Below are 20,360 nucleotides of genomic sequence, written 5' to 3'. Positions count from 1 at the left end.
TTAACGAAAAAGAGGATGAGATGGATTGACACAGTGACAGCAACAGTGGGCTCACATATGACAATTGTGAGTGTGGCACAGGACCAGGCAGTGTTTCATTCTGTCGTGCATAAGATTGTTATGAGTTGAAACTGATTAGATGGCACCTAATAACAAGAAGTACGAAAATGCTCTCACATCACAGATTGTATTGGGATAGTAACTTCTATTTATTTTGAAGTATTTTAATAAAACAACAAAGCAAACTCTGAAAAGACAGAAATAAAGGAAAACGAAAGATATAGATAGATACACACACACAAAGAAAGTCAATGTCATCTCTACATATTTCTTAATTTATAAGTTAATTCTAAAATGAACTAAACATGAAATATGAAACAAATATTAATGCAAAATCCCAAGAAAATTAAGACCCATCTTGTCTTCCTTGGTTCCAAAATACAGTCGTCTTTCTTTAGATCTGTATATGTGACAGACTTTTCTTCTTTTTAAGATATACTTTACTTTTCCCATCACTTTTCAAGATGCTTGTCTTAATCTGTTGTTCCTCAGAATTAGGATAAACGAATGGCTTGAGGGCTAGACTAGAGCTATCAGCTTACCCCAGGTCACAGCTAATTCTGTCTCTGGCATAAAGTAGCTGGAGGTGGCTACAAGAAAGGCCAAATAGTAGGCTATGAAGAGGAGGAGAAAGGAGATGATGGCTTTCATGGCTCCCACATGAGCAACCGTGCTGGGGTTTCTGCACACTGTTGCATTTAGCTGCATCTGCCTTGTGTGTTTCCATAGGGAGAGGATCAAGAGGAGAAATGAGATCAAGGACATAGAAAAGGGAGTAAGGTTATTAGCTAGAGAAGCATCTTGGTGGAAGCATATTGAGCTTTACTTACTCTGCATCTCAACATTGAGTTTGTTTTCCACTTTGCTTTGACGCAAAGTCTGAAATCATCATTCAAATTCTCAGTAACTGGGAGGCTCACACACAAAGGGAAGCACAAGCATCCCAGCAGGATCCAGAGAATAATCCTGTCAATTCTCCACTTTATCCAAAGGAATAAGGGATGGAAAAAGTAGCTACATAGAAGAAATAAAAACCACTTAGGCAGGTGGCAAACCAGACACTTAAATGGTTGTTTAATGTCCAGAAGAAGTCAATGATTTTCATTTGTTTGCCAGAGGTGTAGACATCTGGATACAGCACCAATATAAAGCAATCTCATAGTATTATGCATAATAAACAAATTCTGGAAATGGCCAGACTTATGAGGATTAAATCAATGGAGACAATCTTCCTGTTCTTGATCCAGTCCATGCAGTTTACCAAAGCAATGAATGTATTCCCTAGTATCCCTATTGAAAACTCTCCAGCTGCTATGAGCATTAATATGCTCTCCACTCTAACTGGCATGTTTTGATAGACAAATATCCTATTTGTTTCTTGTTGACCTGATGAAGTATGATATTTACACTTGCTTCTTAGATTTTGCTGTTATTTTCTTTACCGTTTTTCTTGTGGTCTATCTTGTGATGGAGACTGGAACAATAAATGAAGACTGTTGCTACTGTCATTAAATCCTGGTTAATCTTTACAAACCACATGCTTGGTGATCCCTGCCAGGCCTGGGTACTGAATTTTCTTTACCTTCTCAGCAGGTTGTACTTTCCATACATGGTTAAATTTAGGCTGAGCTACTGTTTGCTAAGATGCAAATGGAGCTCATTTCCTTTCATGGCTATGTACTACTCTTCTAAAGCTAAATTTTATAAATTTCAGATTCATTCATCTGTGATACATACTAGTAACCTTAAAAGTGTTGCCAGATTTAGCAGATACAAACAGTATACCCAGTAAAATTTAAATTGCAGATAAACAATCAATAATGCTTCACACCTCTAGTTGCATGGGATTAATACTTCTGGGAAGTTCTGAAACTCAAATTAACCAGTGTCCCATATTTTATCTGATAAATTTGCACCTCAAGCATCTCTTGTGAATATAAAATAAGTAATTTTTTTAATTTGGTGAGGAACCTTCATTCTGTTGATAAGCAGAATTATTAGTAAAGGATCTGAAATTTGAGCCCACATCCAGGAATTTAAAAGGTACACAAGAAATACAGATAATTTGGTTCCAAAAGAAGTCGATTAGCTCATTTATCTTGTTTGTTCAGATAAGCAATTGTTTGCCATAAGGTAGGTCTCTTAAAACAACGCATTTTCTTAAAAGTCAAAGGACAGTAAATGATCACTTAGTTTGTAAAGCTATGTATAATAAGGTGAAGGGGTCATGATAACAACCACAAAAATAAGAGAATATCAACTATTTTTAGATTTTTCCTGTTCTTTTAAGATCTTCTCAAGGGTAATTGTATGTACGAAAGAAAGAGAAGTTCTGTTTCTTTTTACTCCCCATCCTTTGACCTTATCAAAATATATCTGAGTACCTTGGCTCTTAAACATTCTGTCCTGTTAGGCAGGAGTCTGATTAAATTGATCTCATCTTTTATTGTTTTGAAATTCATTGTTGTTGTTAGGTGGTGTGGAGTCAGTTCTGAGCCACAGTGATTCTATATACAACAGAACAAAACACCACCCGGTCGGGCGCCAACCTCCCAACTGCTGCTACGCTTGAACCCACTGCTGTTGCCACTGTGCCAATCCATCTCACTGGGGCTCTCCCTCTTGTTTGCTGTCGCTCCACTTCATCAAGCATAATGTCCTTCTCCAGGGATTGATCTTTCCTGATAATGTGTCCGAAGTATGAGAGATGAAGTCTGGCCATCCTGGCTTCTAAGGAGCACTGTGGTTGTAATTCTTCCAACACAGATTTGTTCTTCTCGCATTCTATGGTACTTTTAATATTCTTTTCCAACACATGAGTCAAAGGCATCAGTTCTTCTATGGTCTGTCTTATTCATTGTCTAACTTTTACACGCATATGAGACTATTGAAAATACCATTGCTTGGGTCAGGTGTACTTTAGTCCTCAAATGGATATCTTGGCTCTTGAACACTTTAAACAAATAGCTTTGAAGATCTAGCTTTGTTTTGAAATAGCTTCTCTAATTTAGAGTTACTGAGAAACACGATGCTACATAATATTTCCATAGAGTCATTCCAGGGAACTCCTACCTTCCTATGGACACACGCATTCTCTCATCCTTCCTTTAAAAACAAATTTTCACTCCTGCACTGACTTTTGGACATATTACCTTTTAATGTAACCATTACACAGTTGACTGCTATCCTCTGATTTGGGCAGTAATTCCTGACCTAGTGACACTATTAGAACATACATAGCATGTTCACAGCTACTATAATATCTTCCCTAAAATATATTTTAGACTAAACATTTGTTTTATTGCAAATAAGTGTGGATTTGATACTTTGTCAGTGATGTATAACATGGGCACTCTAGGAATGCTGTGGTGGTGGTTATATGCCGTGGTTCTGACTCATAGCCAGCCTGTATAGGGTTCTGAGACTGTAATTCTTTAAGGGAGCAGAAAGCCTCATCTTTCTCCCATGGAGTGACTAGTAGATTCAAACTGCTGACCTTGAGATTAGCAGCCCAATTCGTAACCACTACACTACCAGAGATCCTATAGTTAAGAAAATAAAACTTACAGGAGAGCATTTTGTCATAAGCAGGCTGCTTTTAACTCCATTCATTGTGGTCACTAGAGATCATTGATAGAGTGAAACAAAAAACAAACATGGAAGAAAGGACTTCAGGCTAATAGGAGGAAATCTTCCCAGAGCACTTATCTCATAAAACATTATTTTATCTAAAACTGCAAGAAGAATATAAACTTCATTCCAGCATAGAATTTACAGGTTAAGCACTGTAGGATAAGCAATGGACTGATAATCACAAGGAGGTCATTCGAACCCACCGGCTGTTCTTGGAGACCCTATGCAGGGTCGCTATGAGTCAACCGAGTCGATGGCACACAATGATTAACAACCACATTTGTAGAATATATTGATACAGACTTTCAAATGTCCTTCACTGCACAGAGACACATACAAAACTCAAGAATTAGAAAAGTTGTGGTTCTGATCTTTCAGAAGCAGATCACCAAGACTGTATTTGAAATATTTCTGGGTGGATTGGAACCGCCAGGTTTTTTTGCAAATAGTTGAGCTCTTAATACTGTGCATTGCCTAGCAACTCCATTTATGGGCTTCATTATGGACATTGCTGTTATTAAATACTGTCATGTCAGTTCCGACTCATAGCAACCCTGTATAGGGTTTCCGAGGAGTGACTGGTGATTCTGAACTGCCGACCTCGTGGCTAAAACTGACTTTCTAGACCAGTGCCTTATCCCACAGTGCTACTTTTTTTTCATGGCAGTGTATGGCTATGTTACGATACTATTTTTTTCACAATTAGTTTTCTTTTCTGAAGTGAAAAGAACCTTGTAGATGATGTTTAGGAAAGGGAGTGAAGTAAGTTGTTTGACCCACATTATTTGTCCCCATCCTTTTACCAGACTTGTAAAGACTTAGAAAAATTGATTCCTTTAGAGAGAGTTCTTGGAATGAGTTCAATTTGTATCCGGGTTCTACCTGAAAAGCAAGATATATGAGGAAAAATTTAATTTCAAGAGAAATGAATAGCAGGTGCCAGAACCGGGAGATAATTACTTGGGAGACCACCTAAAGCCTCACTCAATTGGAAAGAGAGATGATATATATGACCAGGGGACTGCATCAGACACAGGACAAGGGAGATCTCACGTCCTGGTTCATAAACTCAACCTGCATGACTCAGCAGAGCTCTGAAGGGAGAACACCTAAGAGACGGAAATGATTTTGGACAAACGAGAAAAATTTTTAAAGTTAACTACTAATTTTATAAAATTCAAGAACTATGAAAAATTAAAGGAGAAACCAGGAAGTGCATCTCAGGTAGTCTTTATCATGGTTCAAAGGAAAATCGCCTAGGAATTTAACTAAGCAGTAAATGTCTTACATTTCAGTGAGAGGACAAAAAGAGAAATGTAAACATTCTGAAGTATCTGGAAGAGAGGGAGTTTACCGCAAAACCTCTCAAAACAAAACAAAATAGTTAAAACCTTTACTGTCAAGTCCTTGTGTTGCCAAGTTGAATTGCTCCATAGGTTTCCTTAGTTGTAATCTTTACAGACTCAGATTGCCAAATCTTTCTTCCACGGGGTGGGTTAGAATTACTAACCTTGAAGTTAGTGGTGGTGGTGGTGTATCGTCGAATTTGTTCTGACACACAGCGACCCTGTAGGGTTTCTGACGCTGTGAATCTTGACGGGAGCAGAGAAAGTCTCATCATAAATGCCGTGGAGCGGCTGGTAGATTCATACTGCTGACCTTGCAGTTAGCAGTAATCCACTACGCTATCAGGCCTCCTTTTTAGATTTGTTGTTGTTGTTATGTGCCGTGGAGTCGATTCCGACTCATAGCGACCCTGTACAGGGTTTGCGAGGGCGTAAAATCTTTACGGGAGTAGAAAGCCTCATCTTTCTCCCGCGGAGTGGCTGGTAGTTTCAAACTGCTGACCTTGCGGCTCACAGCCCAGTTCGTAACCACTACGCTGCAAACCCTTTGTACCACCCAGAAAGCTCATAGGTTGCTAATAGGGCTCAATAAACGTAAAACAGGCATACAAAATAAATAGAGTAACTTGAAAATATTGAGAATAAGCATATAAGAAAATTACATATTTATTGGGAAAAAAAGAAATACTTTTAAAATCCATTTTAAATTTAAGATTTTACACCAGGCAGGTTGTTTTTTTACATATCAGCATCCTGGCAGATGCCTGCCTCAGCTTTTTAGATCCAAGAATCAAAATAAGTGAGTGGCCTGAAGGATAAAGAATGGCTATAGTCTCTGCAAACAACAAAGCTTGTTTTTGATCTGTCACACGGTGGAAAAAGCCCATCAATAAAGCAGACAAATTGTATATAGAAAGAAGGAAGAGAAATGAAGCCACAGTTTTCATAGCTCCTACATGGGCTTCTGTGCTGGGGTCTCTATAGCCTGTAGCGCTGTGTTTCATTTGCTTGCAATGTCTCCGAAGGGATAACATCAAAAGGAAAAGTGAAATCAATGACACAGTAAATGGAACAATTCCCAGCAAGGTAAACTGAGTCAGGACATTATTTGGACGATTTCTATTCACATAGGACAGTTCAGTCAGGTTGTTTTTTGGTTCTGCAATGACATGAAATCTATAATAATCAATCATTATCATTACTAGTGTAAGGAAGATCAAGAAGGAGATAGCCAAGCAACCCAGCAGGAGATGGACAATGACTCTATCAATTCTCCACTTCAGCCAGAGAAAAAGTGGATGGGAGAAGTTGGCTATCTTGAGGAGATAGAAGACACTGAGGCAAGTGCCAAACCAGCTACTTGAGTGATTGCTGAACGTCCAGAAGGTATCATTGACTATGCTGGCTTGATCCGGTATTAATGAATCAGGATAGAATATATTCATGTTGAAATTTAGGACTATTATACAGATCAGGCAAATCCTGGAGAAAGCTAAACTGGTGAGGATGTAGTCAATTGAGGAGAGTTTTTTCTTCTTAACCCAGTCACTGAAGGTTACTAGTCCAATAAATCCATTCCCCAATACTCCTATTATAAATTCTCCATTTGTTATGATCATAAATATGCTGACTTCTGTATTGAGCATGTTTGTACAGAGAACACGCTGATCTCAAATGTCACTGCAGATGACCAGTTGGAGAATGAGAAATAAAATCTTCAAATTATAGAACAGAATTTTCACCTGTCATCATTTTCACTTTGATATCATTCCTGAAAGTGCCCAGCTCGCCTCTGACATAGGATTGTTTCTACAGTCATAAAAACTAAATGAACCAATGGCTGCAAACAAACAGCTCAAGCAGCTATTTGTAGCCTGGGCAAATGACAATTAACTACCTTGTAGTGAGTGGTAAGTAAAACTGTTGGCTGAAACGGTTTTCTCTCATGCAAAAGCAACAAGATTTTATTTCGTGAATTTGCAATTATTTTGTTATGCAAATTGAGTTTTGAATATGGAGCCACTAAAACATGCTTAATAAAAATTAGAAATTGCAAATAAAACCTAATTTTCATCACCATAAGTTATAAATTACCCACAAATCAGTTTCTCTAGATGGAAATTAACTTTAGTTTTCAAAACAGTGGGTACAATCAAACTCTAGAGAATTAACATTCATTATTGAGATGCAGAATAATAGCTTTGGTCTTTATTTTGATGGTTGATTAAGGAAGGCTATGATATAAATCCAATTCTAAATGACAGTATTATTAGTCAGGCAGGTACATGGCAATGTTTAATAAGAATCACCCTCTGCATAGTTGTTTAGTAGACTTAAAAGATGTCAGATAAAGATTTGATATTTTTAGTTTTATTTAATATGAGATGTGTTCTCCACTATAATTCAATTATTGGCATGCTGACTTTTAGATAAAAAGCATTTTCATATAAAATTAAAGAAATAAACACTTTATTTTTATCTAGTTCCAATCAACTAGAAAAGATATTTATATGATTATACAGTCAACATTGTAGTTATTTCTCTAAATATCATATCAACAAATAAACAATTCTTTTTTTTTCCTAAAAGAAAACCTCTCCCAGGGAACTGTATTATTCTACAATGCCTACTCCTCACTATCAACTATTTTATCTGACATTTCACATTTACGACAATAGTGAAAAATCTACTATGCAACTATTTTGTATATTAACTCTATATCTGGCAACAATGAATGTGAGGTGCAAGGCAAGAGTAGTGCTGGCTCGGCCAAGACTTCGAGTGGTTTGGAAGTATGTGATGATATAGTCAGCCTTCATTTTATGATCTGATGTAGTCATCTTTCACTTTCTCCTAACACCTCTTTTCACATAAGACTCTGGTCTTTGGAAGATGACCATATTGGTAAATGAGGAGTGGATGTATTAAATTCACTTAACTAGATTTATTCTTTTTAGGGGAAACATGAGTTAGCCCATAAGAAATTTACCTCTAGGCAACACAAATCACAATAAACTAAAGTTTTGATTTTTTTATTCCAATGTAAACAGCATTGTTATTTTTCCCTACTTCTTAACATTTGCCTGATAGGTACCAGGAAAGCATGAAATTTATATTTTAAAAGAAACCTAGTTATTTAGAAAATATTACTGCAAGCAAAATAGAGAAAAAGGAAACATGAAGAAGAAAACAGAAAAACTCCAGAGTCCAGAAGTTTAGAAAGAGCATTGCAAAGAAAGAGCATTGAGACTGACTGCTAAAACTGTCCTCACCAACTTGATCATTATAACTCTCAGTCTTCTTTCCCAAGGTGCCTCTGGTATATACATTCTTAATGGTACAAACCTTCCTCTGGTTAAACCTTCTTTCTTGAGCTCATACTACTTTTCCTATATCATACTTGCCCCAAGGCAGAAGCTCATCAAATCTTTTTTTCTTCCCTTCTGATCAGCACAGACCATTAAAAAATTAATGGACTGGGATGGAAAAGGTAAGAACTGGCTTTTAATTCAGACAAAATAGACTGATTTTTACATGACTGATTTTATTGGAGGGACTGATGTGTTCTAAAATCCCTTCCCCACAGCTTGTTTACCTGAAATTCTTTTACTCACTGAGTTCAAAGCCTTTCCCAGTGTTGATACTGTGTGTTGTAGAGTTGATTCCAATTTAAAGTGACTTCCTATTTGGAGTCCTGGTGTAGCGTGCAGGATAAAGTGCTTGACTGCATGGTTAGTTTCAACTGCAGGGTCGGTGGTTCAAACTCCCTAGTTGCTCTTCAGAAATCCAATACTGGGTCTCTATGAGTTAGAACCAACTTCATGGTACTTTACAACAGCATAGGACAGAACTTCCCCCATAGGGTTTTCTAAGCTGTGAATCTTTATGAGAGGATATCACTAGGTCTTTTCTCCCACAGAATGGTTGGTGGGTTCAAACCACAGAGCTGGTGGGTTCAAGCAGCTGAATGTTTCACCACTGTGCCACTGGGGCTCCTTGTTTTACCAGTAATATGGCAGAAAGCAGCAGAAGTCTTTGTATTTAGGCAATGATATGAAAACAGTGTGAATTCAGATTACTTTTTCCCGTAAGGACAAAGAAATCATAGTGGTTCAATTATAACATTACATTAAAAAATAAGCAAGACAGAAATGTGATGAAAGAATAATGATACATATTAATTTCCCATAGCATGTAAGGGGTAAAAAAAAATACAATCACTTGAGATAAAGAAGAAAATCTTTAGTTGATTCTTTCTCCTTTAATTCAAGTCTCTTCAGGGTTCTCTATGGATCATAGGGCTGTGAGACCCTTCACAAACCTTAGCACCTTCAGAAAAGCTCCCCTCAGCTTCCTGTTCCCCATTATCAGGATGAATGAATGGCTTGATGGGAAAATGACAGTTATTATACCACCAAATATCACCACTAATTTGCTTTGGGGAATCAGAAAGCTAGAGGTAAGCATCAGAAAGAGTGTATAGTACAGAATGAAGTGGACCAGAAAAATGACCACTGCCTTTATGGCCCTCATGTGGACCTCTGCACTGGGGTCTCTGGACCCTATGGCATGATGTTTCATCTGCTTGGTGTGCCTAATTAAAGAGAAAAGTAACAAGAGAAATGACATCAGAGATAAAATAAAGGGCACTACAGCCCCTAAGTTCAGGAACACCGATTGCAAAGAATTCGGAATTTTACTCACTTTGAGTTCCAAAGTTCTATTTTCTTCATTATTGTCCTTCAAGTGATACTGGAAATCATTATACAAACAGCAGTCCATTGAAACACTAATAAGTAAGGAGACAAGAAAGGACCCAAGAAGAATGCCAAGGATGACCATGTTAATATTTTGCTTCAGCCAGAGGAAAAGCGGATGGGAGATATTGCTTATCTTGAGCAAATAGTAGATACTGAGGCAAGAAGTACACCAGACATTTGAATGATTGCTTAGTGTCCAGAAAACATCCAAAATGTACATCATTTCATCATTAGCATGTGTATCTGGAGACAGCACTATGATAAAACCATCTAAAGTTATTACACACAACAGACAGATTCTGCAGCTGGCCAAGCTAACCAGGATGATGTCAACCAAGGAGGTATCTCGCTTTTTGAGGTAGCTAATGCAGTTAACCATTATAATGAATCCATTTCCCCAAATCCCTAAAGCCAGTTCACCAGCAATCAGGATCATATAGATGATCTCCACTGTACTTGGCATGTCAGCAGAGAGTTCTGACTTTGAATATCACTGATGGTGAATTGATTTCCCACTGCAATTGGTCACTGAAGAATGATAAATATATCTGCCACTTAGGACACACTGCAATTGTTTTTCTCCATCCCCTTTGTCAGCTGTGATTCAGGTCAAGAAGATTCTGCTCTGGATTAGAATTGCCTAAAGACTTCAGTGATTGAGATCAGCAATTTCCATCCTGTGTAGTGATGATTGAAAGGCTCTCCAATGCAAATGGGAATGGATCTGATTTCCTGGATTTGCAAATTCTTTCTTATTTTAAGCTCTGTGTATTGTAGAGTCAACAATCTGAGCTGTGCACTACAAATTTCCAGAAGGATTCTCTTAGTTGGAAAATAGCTTGGCATCATTACATTTTCAAATTACTTGTAAAGTTTCCACAAACTGGTCTTTTCTGTACAAATGCAAATCTGGGGACTTAAAAAATAATCAGTGAATTAGAAGTGTAGAACATCAATAATAATTTAAACATTGAGTTCATTAATTAGGATAGTTCAGCTAGGACAGTAGTGTTTTTCTTGCATTTGTCTTGCCAAGAACTTTGTCTAGAAAGTGAATTTTCTCAACAAAGGCTTTTTGTTATCTTTGACTTTATTCAATATATTTTCAAAATGTTCATAAACATATGAAACACTTTCCCAGTCACCTGAGGTGGGGCAAGGAACTATCTTTCAAGTTCTCAGTTATTCAATTTCTAGCTCTTTTGTCCAACAATATGGAGAATGAGTATTGAAGATACTCTAGTGTGTCAATCAACACCTCTTAGAATTCGACCTCAGAATTTCTATGTACATGCAATCTATTTGATTTGATAAAATGATTATAATCTTCTTGATAATGCTTTTATAAGAACAGATATCCATTTAAAAGGCAAAACATGTACCTGATCAGATTTTTTGTATTTTATAACATCTTTTTGGTTTTATGATTTAAAATACATAACATCTAAATCTATAAAACAGAGAACTAGCTTTATATTGAGATTGTCTTCCATTGGCTTCAATATTTCACCAATGTAACACACAATCTGGAGACTTTCCAACTTTGGCATAACATTCTACTCTGTCAGAGAGAAAGGTCATGAGATGATCTCAAATAAATGTTGTAGCATTTGCACATCATTTACACATATATTCTGAGAATATTAGTACAAAATGGCAGGTAGGCCAGGTCTGACTTCTTCTGGCTTTGCAATGGGGGAGAATCAAACTTAAAATCTGCCAAGGCAGATTCCTATGAAGCAGAGGTTAGACATGCCTCCCCAGTTCAACCTTCTTTGCCCTCTTCTTTGACCAAGCTTCCCTCCCATAGCACTCCCTGCTTCACATCTGGGTCTGATAATCCTTTGCAATGGCCACACAGAACTCATAGACAATATGATTATTGGGCTTATTAAAGAAGTGAACAGGGTACAATTCAGGATCAGAAATAACTCAGGATGTAACAGTTGTCCAGTCAGGAATGCCTTTTCTCTGCTGAAGGCAGGCACACCTGACTCATGTCTTTGGTCTCTCAGCCATGTGGCCCCTCAGACTCCGCCCTTCTCAGGCAAGTGGTACAAAGCTCTTTAGCACTGTAGTAAATGCCGATAGGGCACATTTTGCAAGCCAGCCTCCTGCTTGTTGGCACTCAGCTTTACTAGGTCCATGGGTAAGGAAGCCCACAGCTGCTCTTACTTTCCATGCTTCTACCTCTGGTAGCGTAGTGGTTACGAATCGGGCTGCGAACCTTAAGGTCAGCAGTTCGAAACTACCAGCTGCACCGCGGGAGAAAGATTAGGCTTTCTACTCCCGTAAAGATTGACACCCTCGGAAACCCTATACAGGGTCGCTATGGGTCTGAAACGGCTCGATGGCACATAACAACAACAACAACCTCTGCTGCTACCATTTTTCTAGGCAAGGATCTAAAACTCCACTCATGGCTCTTCTATATTGATGATCCTGGTTCATCTGTTCCTGCTTCTGAGATGGCTCTTTTTAAGTCTACTGGCTGGCTGGCTGGCCGTGTGCCGTGAAGTCAATTCCAGCTCACAGTGACCCTGTGCAGGGTTTCCGAGGCTGTAAGTCTTTACAGGAATAGAACACCTCATCTTTCTCCTGCGGAACAGCTGATAGTTTCGAACTGCTGACCTTGCGATTCACAGCCCAACTCTTAACCACTATGCTACCAGAGCCCATTTAAGTCTACTAGGATGGCAAAATTTACCAATCCTGGTGTTAGCATCCTTTGCACCTTATTTGCATGGTCCTACACAATCTTTTTTAACTGATTTTTAAACTTTTTTTTACTGATGAAGATCAAGGAGCACAGCCTTCCATATGGATTACATTTCAATGTAAAGAAAACAAAAATCCTCACCGCTGGACCAATAAACAACATTCCTATCAATGGAGAAAAGATTGAACTTGTCAAGGACTTCATTCTTCTTGGATCAACTATCAACACCCACGGAAGCAGCAGTCAAGTGATAAAACAACGTATTGCATTAGGCAAATCTGCTGCACAAGACCTTTTTAAAGTATTGAAGAGCAAAGAAGTCAGCTTGAGGACTAAGGTGCGCCTGACTCAAGCCATGTTGTTTTCAATAACCTCATATGCATGAGAAAGCTAGACAGTGAATAAAGAAGACCATAGACAAATTGATGCCTTTGAGTTATGGTTTTGGAGGAGAATATTGAAAGTGCCATGGACTGCCAAAAGAACCAATAGATCCATTTTGGAAGTAGTGCAGCCAGAGTGCTCCTTGGAGGCCAAGATGGCCAAACTTCATCTCTAATACTTTGGACATATTGTCAGGAGGGACCAGTCACTGGAGAAGGGTCATATTTGGTAAGGTGGAGGGTCAGAGAAAAAGAGGAAGACCCACAATGAGATGGATTGGCCAAGTGGCAGCCTTGATGGACTCAAGTGTGGCAACAGTGGTGAGGTTGGCCCAGGATCAGGCAGTGTTTCGTTCTGCTGTGCATAAGGTCACTGTGGTATGGGTCAGTACTGACTCGATGGCACTTAACAACAACAACAAACACAATCTTTTGGACTCCTGGTGTGGCATTGTAGGATCAGCACTGGACTGGGAATCACAAAGTCCACAGTTCAAACCCACCAGGTGCTCCTTGGAAACCCTAAACAGGATCACAATGAATCCAAACTGACTCAATGGTACTCAACAGCAACAACACAATCATTTGGTGGGAGTTAAGAAAATATGGGGTGGAAAAGCCATATCAAGTAAATTCACGGAACCACAATTTGTAGTAACACACGCTGAGTATAGAAACTGGGGACTGTTTGATGGGGTGGTGATTATTATTGCTAAGTGCTGTGGAGTCAATTTCTACTCACAGCAACTATGTGTAGGGTTTCCAAGGTTTTAAAGGTTTCACAGGAACAGAAAGCCTGGTGGGCTTGAGCTGCCAACCTTGTGGTTTGCAGTCCAGTGCTTATCCATTTGATGGGTTTGTTGTTGTTGTTGTTGTCAGGTGCCATCGAGTCAGAACTGACTCATAGCGACCCCATGCACAGCAGAACGAAATAATGTCTGATCCTGGGCCAACCTCACTACCGCTGCCACACTTGATGCCATCAATGATGCCACCTGGCTGATCCATCTCATTGGGGGTCTTCCTCTCTTTCTCTGACCCTCTATCTTACCCAGCATGACATCCTTCTCTAGTGACTGGTCCCTCCTGACAATATGTCCAAAGTATGAGAGACGAAGCTTAGCCATCTTGGCCTCCAAGGAGCACTCTGGCTGCACCTCTTCCAAATTGATGGGTTTAGGGATCAAATATATTTTCATATATTTAAAAGCCACTCAAATTTACATTTTGTGGTGTGAACTTTATATATTCTTTTTATTAAAAAAAAAAACAACAACTATATGCCATTGTGTTTTAGGTGAAAGTTTATACAATAAATTAGATTTCCCTTTAATAATTTTTATACTAATTGTTCCATGTCATCATTTAGAATTATAGAGGAATAAGGTTTGCAAGACTAAATATGGCTGCACTCTTGATTGCTGCTAGCCCATTCCTACATATAAAGTCATTCTTGAGCAACACCTTGGAGGTAGAGGGTCCCGGCAAAAAACCCTTTGCAGGTTAGAGTTATAAAAGACCCTACTTCCCTGTAAGTGGGTATGGGTATTGTCTCAGTAAGGAAGCCATTAACAAACTGCTGTATCACCATCCTGTAGCTGTCATCCTCATTCTTTAGTAGCTTGGTCCCTTTCATCTTTGGAGGAAAATTTAAAGTTACTGATCTGTGCCCAGTCAGCATGCTTATGATTTCCATTGTTTGTTTTGTTTCCATTGATCTAGTTTCTCTTTCCCTTATTACCTTCTCATCTTTGTTTTTGGTTAAATATTGACCATTTGGTCTCATATAGCCCATTTCTTATTAAAAGCACATTACTTATAGGTGATGGTGGTCATGTGCTGTGGAGTCAGTTCCAGCTCATAGCAACCCTGTACAGGGTTTCCAAGGCTATAAATCTTTACAGGAGCAGAAAGCCTCATCTTTCTCCCGCGAAACAGTTGGTAGTTTCCAACTGCTGACCTTGTGGTTCACAACCCGATTCATAACCACTACACTACCAGAGCTCCTTAGTTATAGGTAATAGTGTTTATTTTATATGCCAATCTGTTATTTGACTGGAAGGTGACCTGCAGAAATAGCTCCAGTTTCACGTTCACTCTCTTAGGTCCCGTCTCTACTGGTCCAGAAGATCTGGCTTTTTTTTTGCTTTTTTTTTTAGGAATTTGAGTTCTGTTCTACAGTTTTCTCCTGTTCTATCTAGAACTATCTATTCTGTCTCTGATCAGAATGGTTGGTAGTGGTAGCTGGGTACCATCTACTTCTTCTAGTCTCAGGTTAGAAAATGTTGTGACTGATGTCAGCTATTTACCTTGTGAACGCATTTCTTCTTTGAGCATTTGATGTCCTCATTCTCTTTTACTCCGTATATATAGAGACCAATAGTTAACTCTTCAAGATGTTAAGGCCCTGTATGACTGCTCATAAACTTTTAAGACCCTAGATGCTACTCAGCAAACTAGAATTATCCTTATGTACTATGTTACACCAATTGACTAAGTAGTCCAAAAAGACTACAGTCTCAGACCTTTCAACCCAAATAATCAATCCTGCAAGCTGTCTGTATATGTTTAGGAAGCTTTTGCAACTGTGTTCCCATGTGGCTTGTTATTGATGTGGATGTAAATGCAATATACACAAATGTGTACAAACATATGCCTACAGACACTCCTATATATGTATCTGCATTTACTCACATATGCATTATGTGCATTCATAACTACCTACATAATCACACACATATTTTTTAGTTGTTTTTGCTGTTGCTGCAAAATTGTATTGTTGTTGTTAAATGTCGTCGAGCTGGTTCCAACTCATGGTGACCCTGTATAGGGTTTCCAAAGAGCTGCTGGTGAATTTGAAGCACCAACCTTATGGTTCAAACAGACCTTGTGGTCAAGTATGTATCCTACAATGTTACACCAAGACTCCTGCAAAATTGTATATGACATAGTATTTACCAAATTTGTCCCTTTTTTCTTGTGTACTTCTTAGTGTCTTTATTGTCTTTGTCAAGTTGTGCTGACTTCACTGATTTTTGGTCTTGCCTTTCCCATCATCAGATGTATCAAATGTCTATCTAGAAAGTGACTCTCCTTCTTTTCCCTCCCATCCTTGGTAGCCATAAAAGAACTTTGCTTTCTGTGTATATATCTATTCTTGACTTTTTGTAATAGTGGGGCTATACATTATTTGTCTTTTTGTGATTGACTTATTTTATTTGGCATACTGTCTTTTATGTTTTCCAGATTCATCCATGTTATAGTTCATGAGCTCCTCATTATTCTTTATAGTTGCCTGGTGGTGCTGGTGTGCCGTGGAGTTAGTTCCATGTTATAGTGACCCTGCATAGGATTTCCAAGGTTGTAAATCTTTATGGGAGCAGAAAGCCTCATCTTTCTCCCATGGAACAGCTGGTGGTTTTGAACTGCTGACCTTGAGTTTAGCAGTCTGACTCATAACCACTCTGCTACCAGAACTGCTTTATAGTTGTCTAGTGGATTAAAATTTGGCTATACAGATTTTTATTAAAATGGCTATTTTTCTAGCTAACCAAATAACTGTTCTATTAGTGTAAGCTATAGTAGTGAGTAGAGTCTTGGTGTGTAGCGCTGTGGGTTAATGCATCAGACTGCAAAGCCGTTTGAACTGCAAGGTCGGTGGTTCAAGCTCACCAGCTGCTCCTCGAAAACCCTATACAGGGTCACTATGGGTCAGAATCAACTCGATGGCATTTAACAACAACAATGACATAGTAGTGAGTATCTCAAATTATCTCAAATATAATGATCACAAATACCTTTTAAAAGCATGGAAAATTAGTAAGTTGTAACATAACTTGTGTAAAAAGTATACTTTTTAAAAACCAAATCCATTGAGTCCATTCTAACTCATAGGACCCTTACAGGGCAGTGTACAAATGCTCCTTAAGATTTCTAAGACTATAAAAATTTAAGAGCAAACAACCTCATTTTTTTTCCCTTGGAGCAGCTGGTGGGTTTGAATTGCCAACCTTGCAGTTAACAGTTCAGTGCTTAAGCCATAGTATCACTAAGGTGCTAAACAATCTGTTAAATTTGGTTGAAACTGAGTATTGCTCTTAGGTTTTTTAGTTTTTCTATCCCTATTTCTATCAGTACATCCCCAAAATACTAGCATAAAAATACAGAATTTCAGATTTGGAAATCTAACATAGAGAATTTATTAAGCCCTATTATTTAAAGGAAGGAGCTCTGGTAGTATAGTGGTTACGAATTGGGCTGCCAATCACAAGGTCAGCAGTTTGAAACTGCCAGCTGCTCTGCGGGAGAAAGATGAGGCTTTCTGCTCCCATAAAGATTTACAGCCTTGGAAACCCTGTTCAGGGTCGCTATGAGTCAGAACCGACTAGATGGCACTTAACAGCAACAACAACATTATTTAAAGGAGTCCTGGTGTAGTGCTGTGGGCTAATGCGTCAGACTGTAAAGTCATTTGAACTGCAAGGTCAGTGGTTCAAGCTCACCAGCTCCTCCTTGGTTGCTATAGGTCGGAATTGACTCGCCAGCACTTAACAACAAATTATTTAAAAATCTTTCAGGTATCAAACCATAAATATAAGGATGTGTACACTTTTTAAAATAACCAAACTAAGTCGCTGAGTTCACATCCTGGGTTGGGCATAAAAATTCACCTTGTAAAGCAACATTTAAAAGTTTGTATAAGCAGGGAGCAAAGTTATGAAAACTTAATCATAACCAAACACCTTGAAAGAATTTGTCACTGGACCTGGGGGCTAAGGATCATAGTGTTGGGGGACATCAGGCCAATTGGCACACCATAGTCCACAAACAAAGTGTTCTACATCTTACTTTGGTGAGTAGTGATTGGGGTCTTAATAGCTCAAGATCTGCCATCTAAGGTGCACCTATAGCTATCTCTCCATACAGAGAAAAGAAGAGTGAAGAAAATCAAAGCTGCAAAGAAACAGTCCAAAAGAGTAATGGATCATGCAAACTTCAGCTTGCATGGTCCTGAGACTAGAAGAATGGTGCCTAGCGACCACTACTAACTTCTCTGAAAGGATCACATTAGAAGGTTCTGGGTAGAGTGGGAAAACTATGTGGAACAAAATTCAAAATCATAAAAAAGACCATGCTCACTGGTCAAAATGAGACTGATGAAATCTCTAAGACTATGGTCCTTAGTCATCCTTCAGGCCTGGAACTGAACTCACCCTGTCCCTCAATTTTCAGCCAAATAATAGGCAGGTCTTTAAAGTGAACAATAACACTAGGGAGGTACACCCTCGTAGAACAATCAATCATTTAATATCCAAAAAGCAACATTTGCCCAAGGACAAAGTTTAGAAGGCAAGGAGAGTTATGAAAGAAAGAAGAATGGATGTGGGCAACACAGGGCAGAAGTAGAGTATGAGTGATGTTACATTGTGGGGATTACAGTCAAGGACAAAACCAAAACAGGTTTGACTTGTTGAATGAAAAGACTGATTTCCTCTGTAAACCTCTCCCAATTCACAATGAAAAGTGTTGTTTTTTAAAATTTTGTGTATGAAGGTAGATGTATGAGAATGTGAATATTTGCAAAACCACAGAACTGAACAGTTCATACCTAACAATAATTCTACCTAGATTCAGTTTTGTGGTATAATCTTATTGACAATATCGAGTTATTTGGATCTGTACTTCAAGAACAATCTTTTCCCAATTTCAATTGATTCATGACCTTTGCTTCCTCTCAAATCACTGGATCTGAAAATGACAAAGCTTTATTTAATAATGAGTACTTCTGATCTCTTCTCCCCCCTGTAGGCTGTCTTCCCTAAGCAATATTTCATAAAACCACATCTACTACTAATATCATTATGGCTATCATACTAAGACCATGTCATTGTGGGGGGAAATGTTGGGATTTAAGTAGTGAGCATACAAATTATCCTTTAGAGAATTAAATTGAACACATAAAAGAAGCTCCCCTGTCTCTGTCTCTCATTGTCATGGCTTTAAGGTCAAGATTGAGTATATAGTTCTTGGTCTTTCTTTTTCTTTAGTTCTTGGTGAAACTGTATCAATTCTTCAAGGATGTCAGGTAAAGCACAATGAAAAGTCTTATATCAGATACTTGTTCCCACCATCATACTATTTACAGTGCATAGTCTTCAAGCTGATGGTTTTCCTCCAGTAGTGTGTGAAAAGAAGATCTCTCAGGAACCTAATTGAATCACTGAGTTCACTTGTGAGAATTGAATCTTGCTGAAAAGTGCGATTCTCTGAGAAGTATTCAGCACCGTAATCGAACATTTCAGTGACGTCTGACAGCACATTTTAAACCAGTGCAAGAATGAGGTACATGTGAACCATATCTTCAAAGATTTTTACACCAGATTAATCTCCTAGAATATCTATTTTTCTCCAAACATGGCTACGGAACACTGAGATTTTTTCCTTTTCTTGTAACATTTTAATTGCTGCAGTACTCTCAAAGAAGTTTGCTTTAGCTTGCTGTTTCCCAGAATTAGGATAAATGAGTGACCCCAGGGATAGATGAGTGTGACACTCAGACCAAATAAAAATAGCAGTTTTTCTTCTGGCAAAACAAAACATGAAACTTCTATGGTAATACCTACAAAATACAAAATAAGGAGGACCATAAAAGACATCAACATTTTCGTTGCTCTCATATAGGCGTCTGTGCTAGGGTCTCTGAACCCTGTAGCATTCAGTTGCATCCTCCTATTATGTCTCCAAAGGGAAATTATTATCAAGAAACATGCAATCAATGAGACAGTAAAGAGAAAAATGACTCCCAGGTTGACTAAAATTTGGCTAAAAAAGTAGTCAGTTTTATGCATGTTAAGGTGCCAGGCTCTGCTTCCATTCTGGGCTTTATGACCATTAATAATTTTCACCGTTTGTGGAAAGGAAAGTAACCATGAAATAAGCAAGGATCCTGTAAGGAAGAGAAGGACTCTCTTAGGTCCACTCTTTAACCAGACAAAAATGTGGTGGGAAAAGTTTGCTATCTTCAGAAAATAAAAGATGTTAAGGCTGGTAGCAAACCAGAGACTTGATTGATTGATAATTATCCATAAGTAACTAATACATTCAATTAAGCCACTAGAGACATAAAAATCTGGAAAAAAAGTCTTTAAAAATCCATCTATAACTAGTATCCATATCAGGAAACTTCTGGAAACAGCCAAACCAGCAAGAATGAAGCCAATCACAGAGAATTTCTTATTCTTGACACATTCAATACAGTTTACAAGTCCAATAAATCCATTCCCTAAGCTCCCCAACACTGTCTCACAAACCACAATAAAAATGAGGATATCTTCCGTGACACTTAACATTTCTGCTGACCTCTAATACTGTTTCTGTTGCATCTATTTTAGATTATCTGCTGCAGAATGAGACAGATATTAACTTTTTTATGAATCATTTTCTTCTTGTTTATTATAAA

At 38.3% G+C, this 20,360-nt stretch overlaps 4 protein-coding genes across 4 annotated transcripts; all 4 read right to left on the bottom strand.

Moving 5' to 3' along the window:
• Positions 1 to 602: 602 nt before the first annotated feature.
• Positions 603 to 1,408, bottom strand: LOC102829068 (taste receptor type 2 member 7-like; the record flags this gene model as incomplete). Its single annotated transcript, XM_006866077.1, has 2 exons — positions 1,225 to 1,408; positions 603 to 860 (listed from the first exon to the last, which is right to left on the bottom strand). Coding segments are annotated over exons 1-2 (442 nt in total), but the record flags the coding sequence as incomplete, so codon positions are not given.
• Positions 1,409 to 5,755: 4,347 nt separating this feature from the next.
• Positions 5,756 to 6,685, bottom strand: LOC102828670 (taste receptor type 2 member 8-like). Its single transcript, XM_006866076.1, has one exon. It carries the CDS (start codon positions 6,683 to 6,685, stop codon positions 5,756 to 5,758), a length of 930 nt encoding a protein of 309 aa, XP_006866138.1.
• A 2,647-nt stretch (positions 6,686 to 9,332) lies between these two features.
• LOC102828291 (taste receptor type 2 member 9-like) lies at positions 9,333 to 10,262 on the bottom strand. Its single transcript, XM_006866075.1, has one exon. It carries the CDS (start codon positions 10,260 to 10,262, stop codon positions 9,333 to 9,335), a length of 930 nt encoding a protein of 309 aa, XP_006866137.1.
• A 9,037-nt stretch (positions 10,263 to 19,299) lies between these two features.
• On the bottom strand, positions 19,300 to 20,250 carry LOC102827904 (taste receptor type 2 member 10-like). The gene has a single exon (XM_006866074.1). The coding sequence runs from the start codon at positions 20,248 to 20,250 to the stop codon at positions 19,300 to 19,302; it is 951 nt and encodes a 316-aa protein (XP_006866136.1).
• Positions 20,251 to 20,360: the final 110 nt, after the last annotated feature.

The sequence above is a fragment of the Chrysochloris asiatica genome, unplaced genomic scaffold (genome assembly GCF_000296735.1).
Source record: "Chrysochloris asiatica unplaced genomic scaffold, ChrAsi1.0 scaffold00086, whole genome shotgun sequence".
Lineage (NCBI taxonomy): Eukaryota > Metazoa > Chordata > Mammalia > Afrosoricida > Chrysochloridae > Chrysochloris > Chrysochloris asiatica.
Note: the sequence above shows the minus strand (reverse complement) of the source record. Positions and strands in the feature narration are given on the sequence as shown.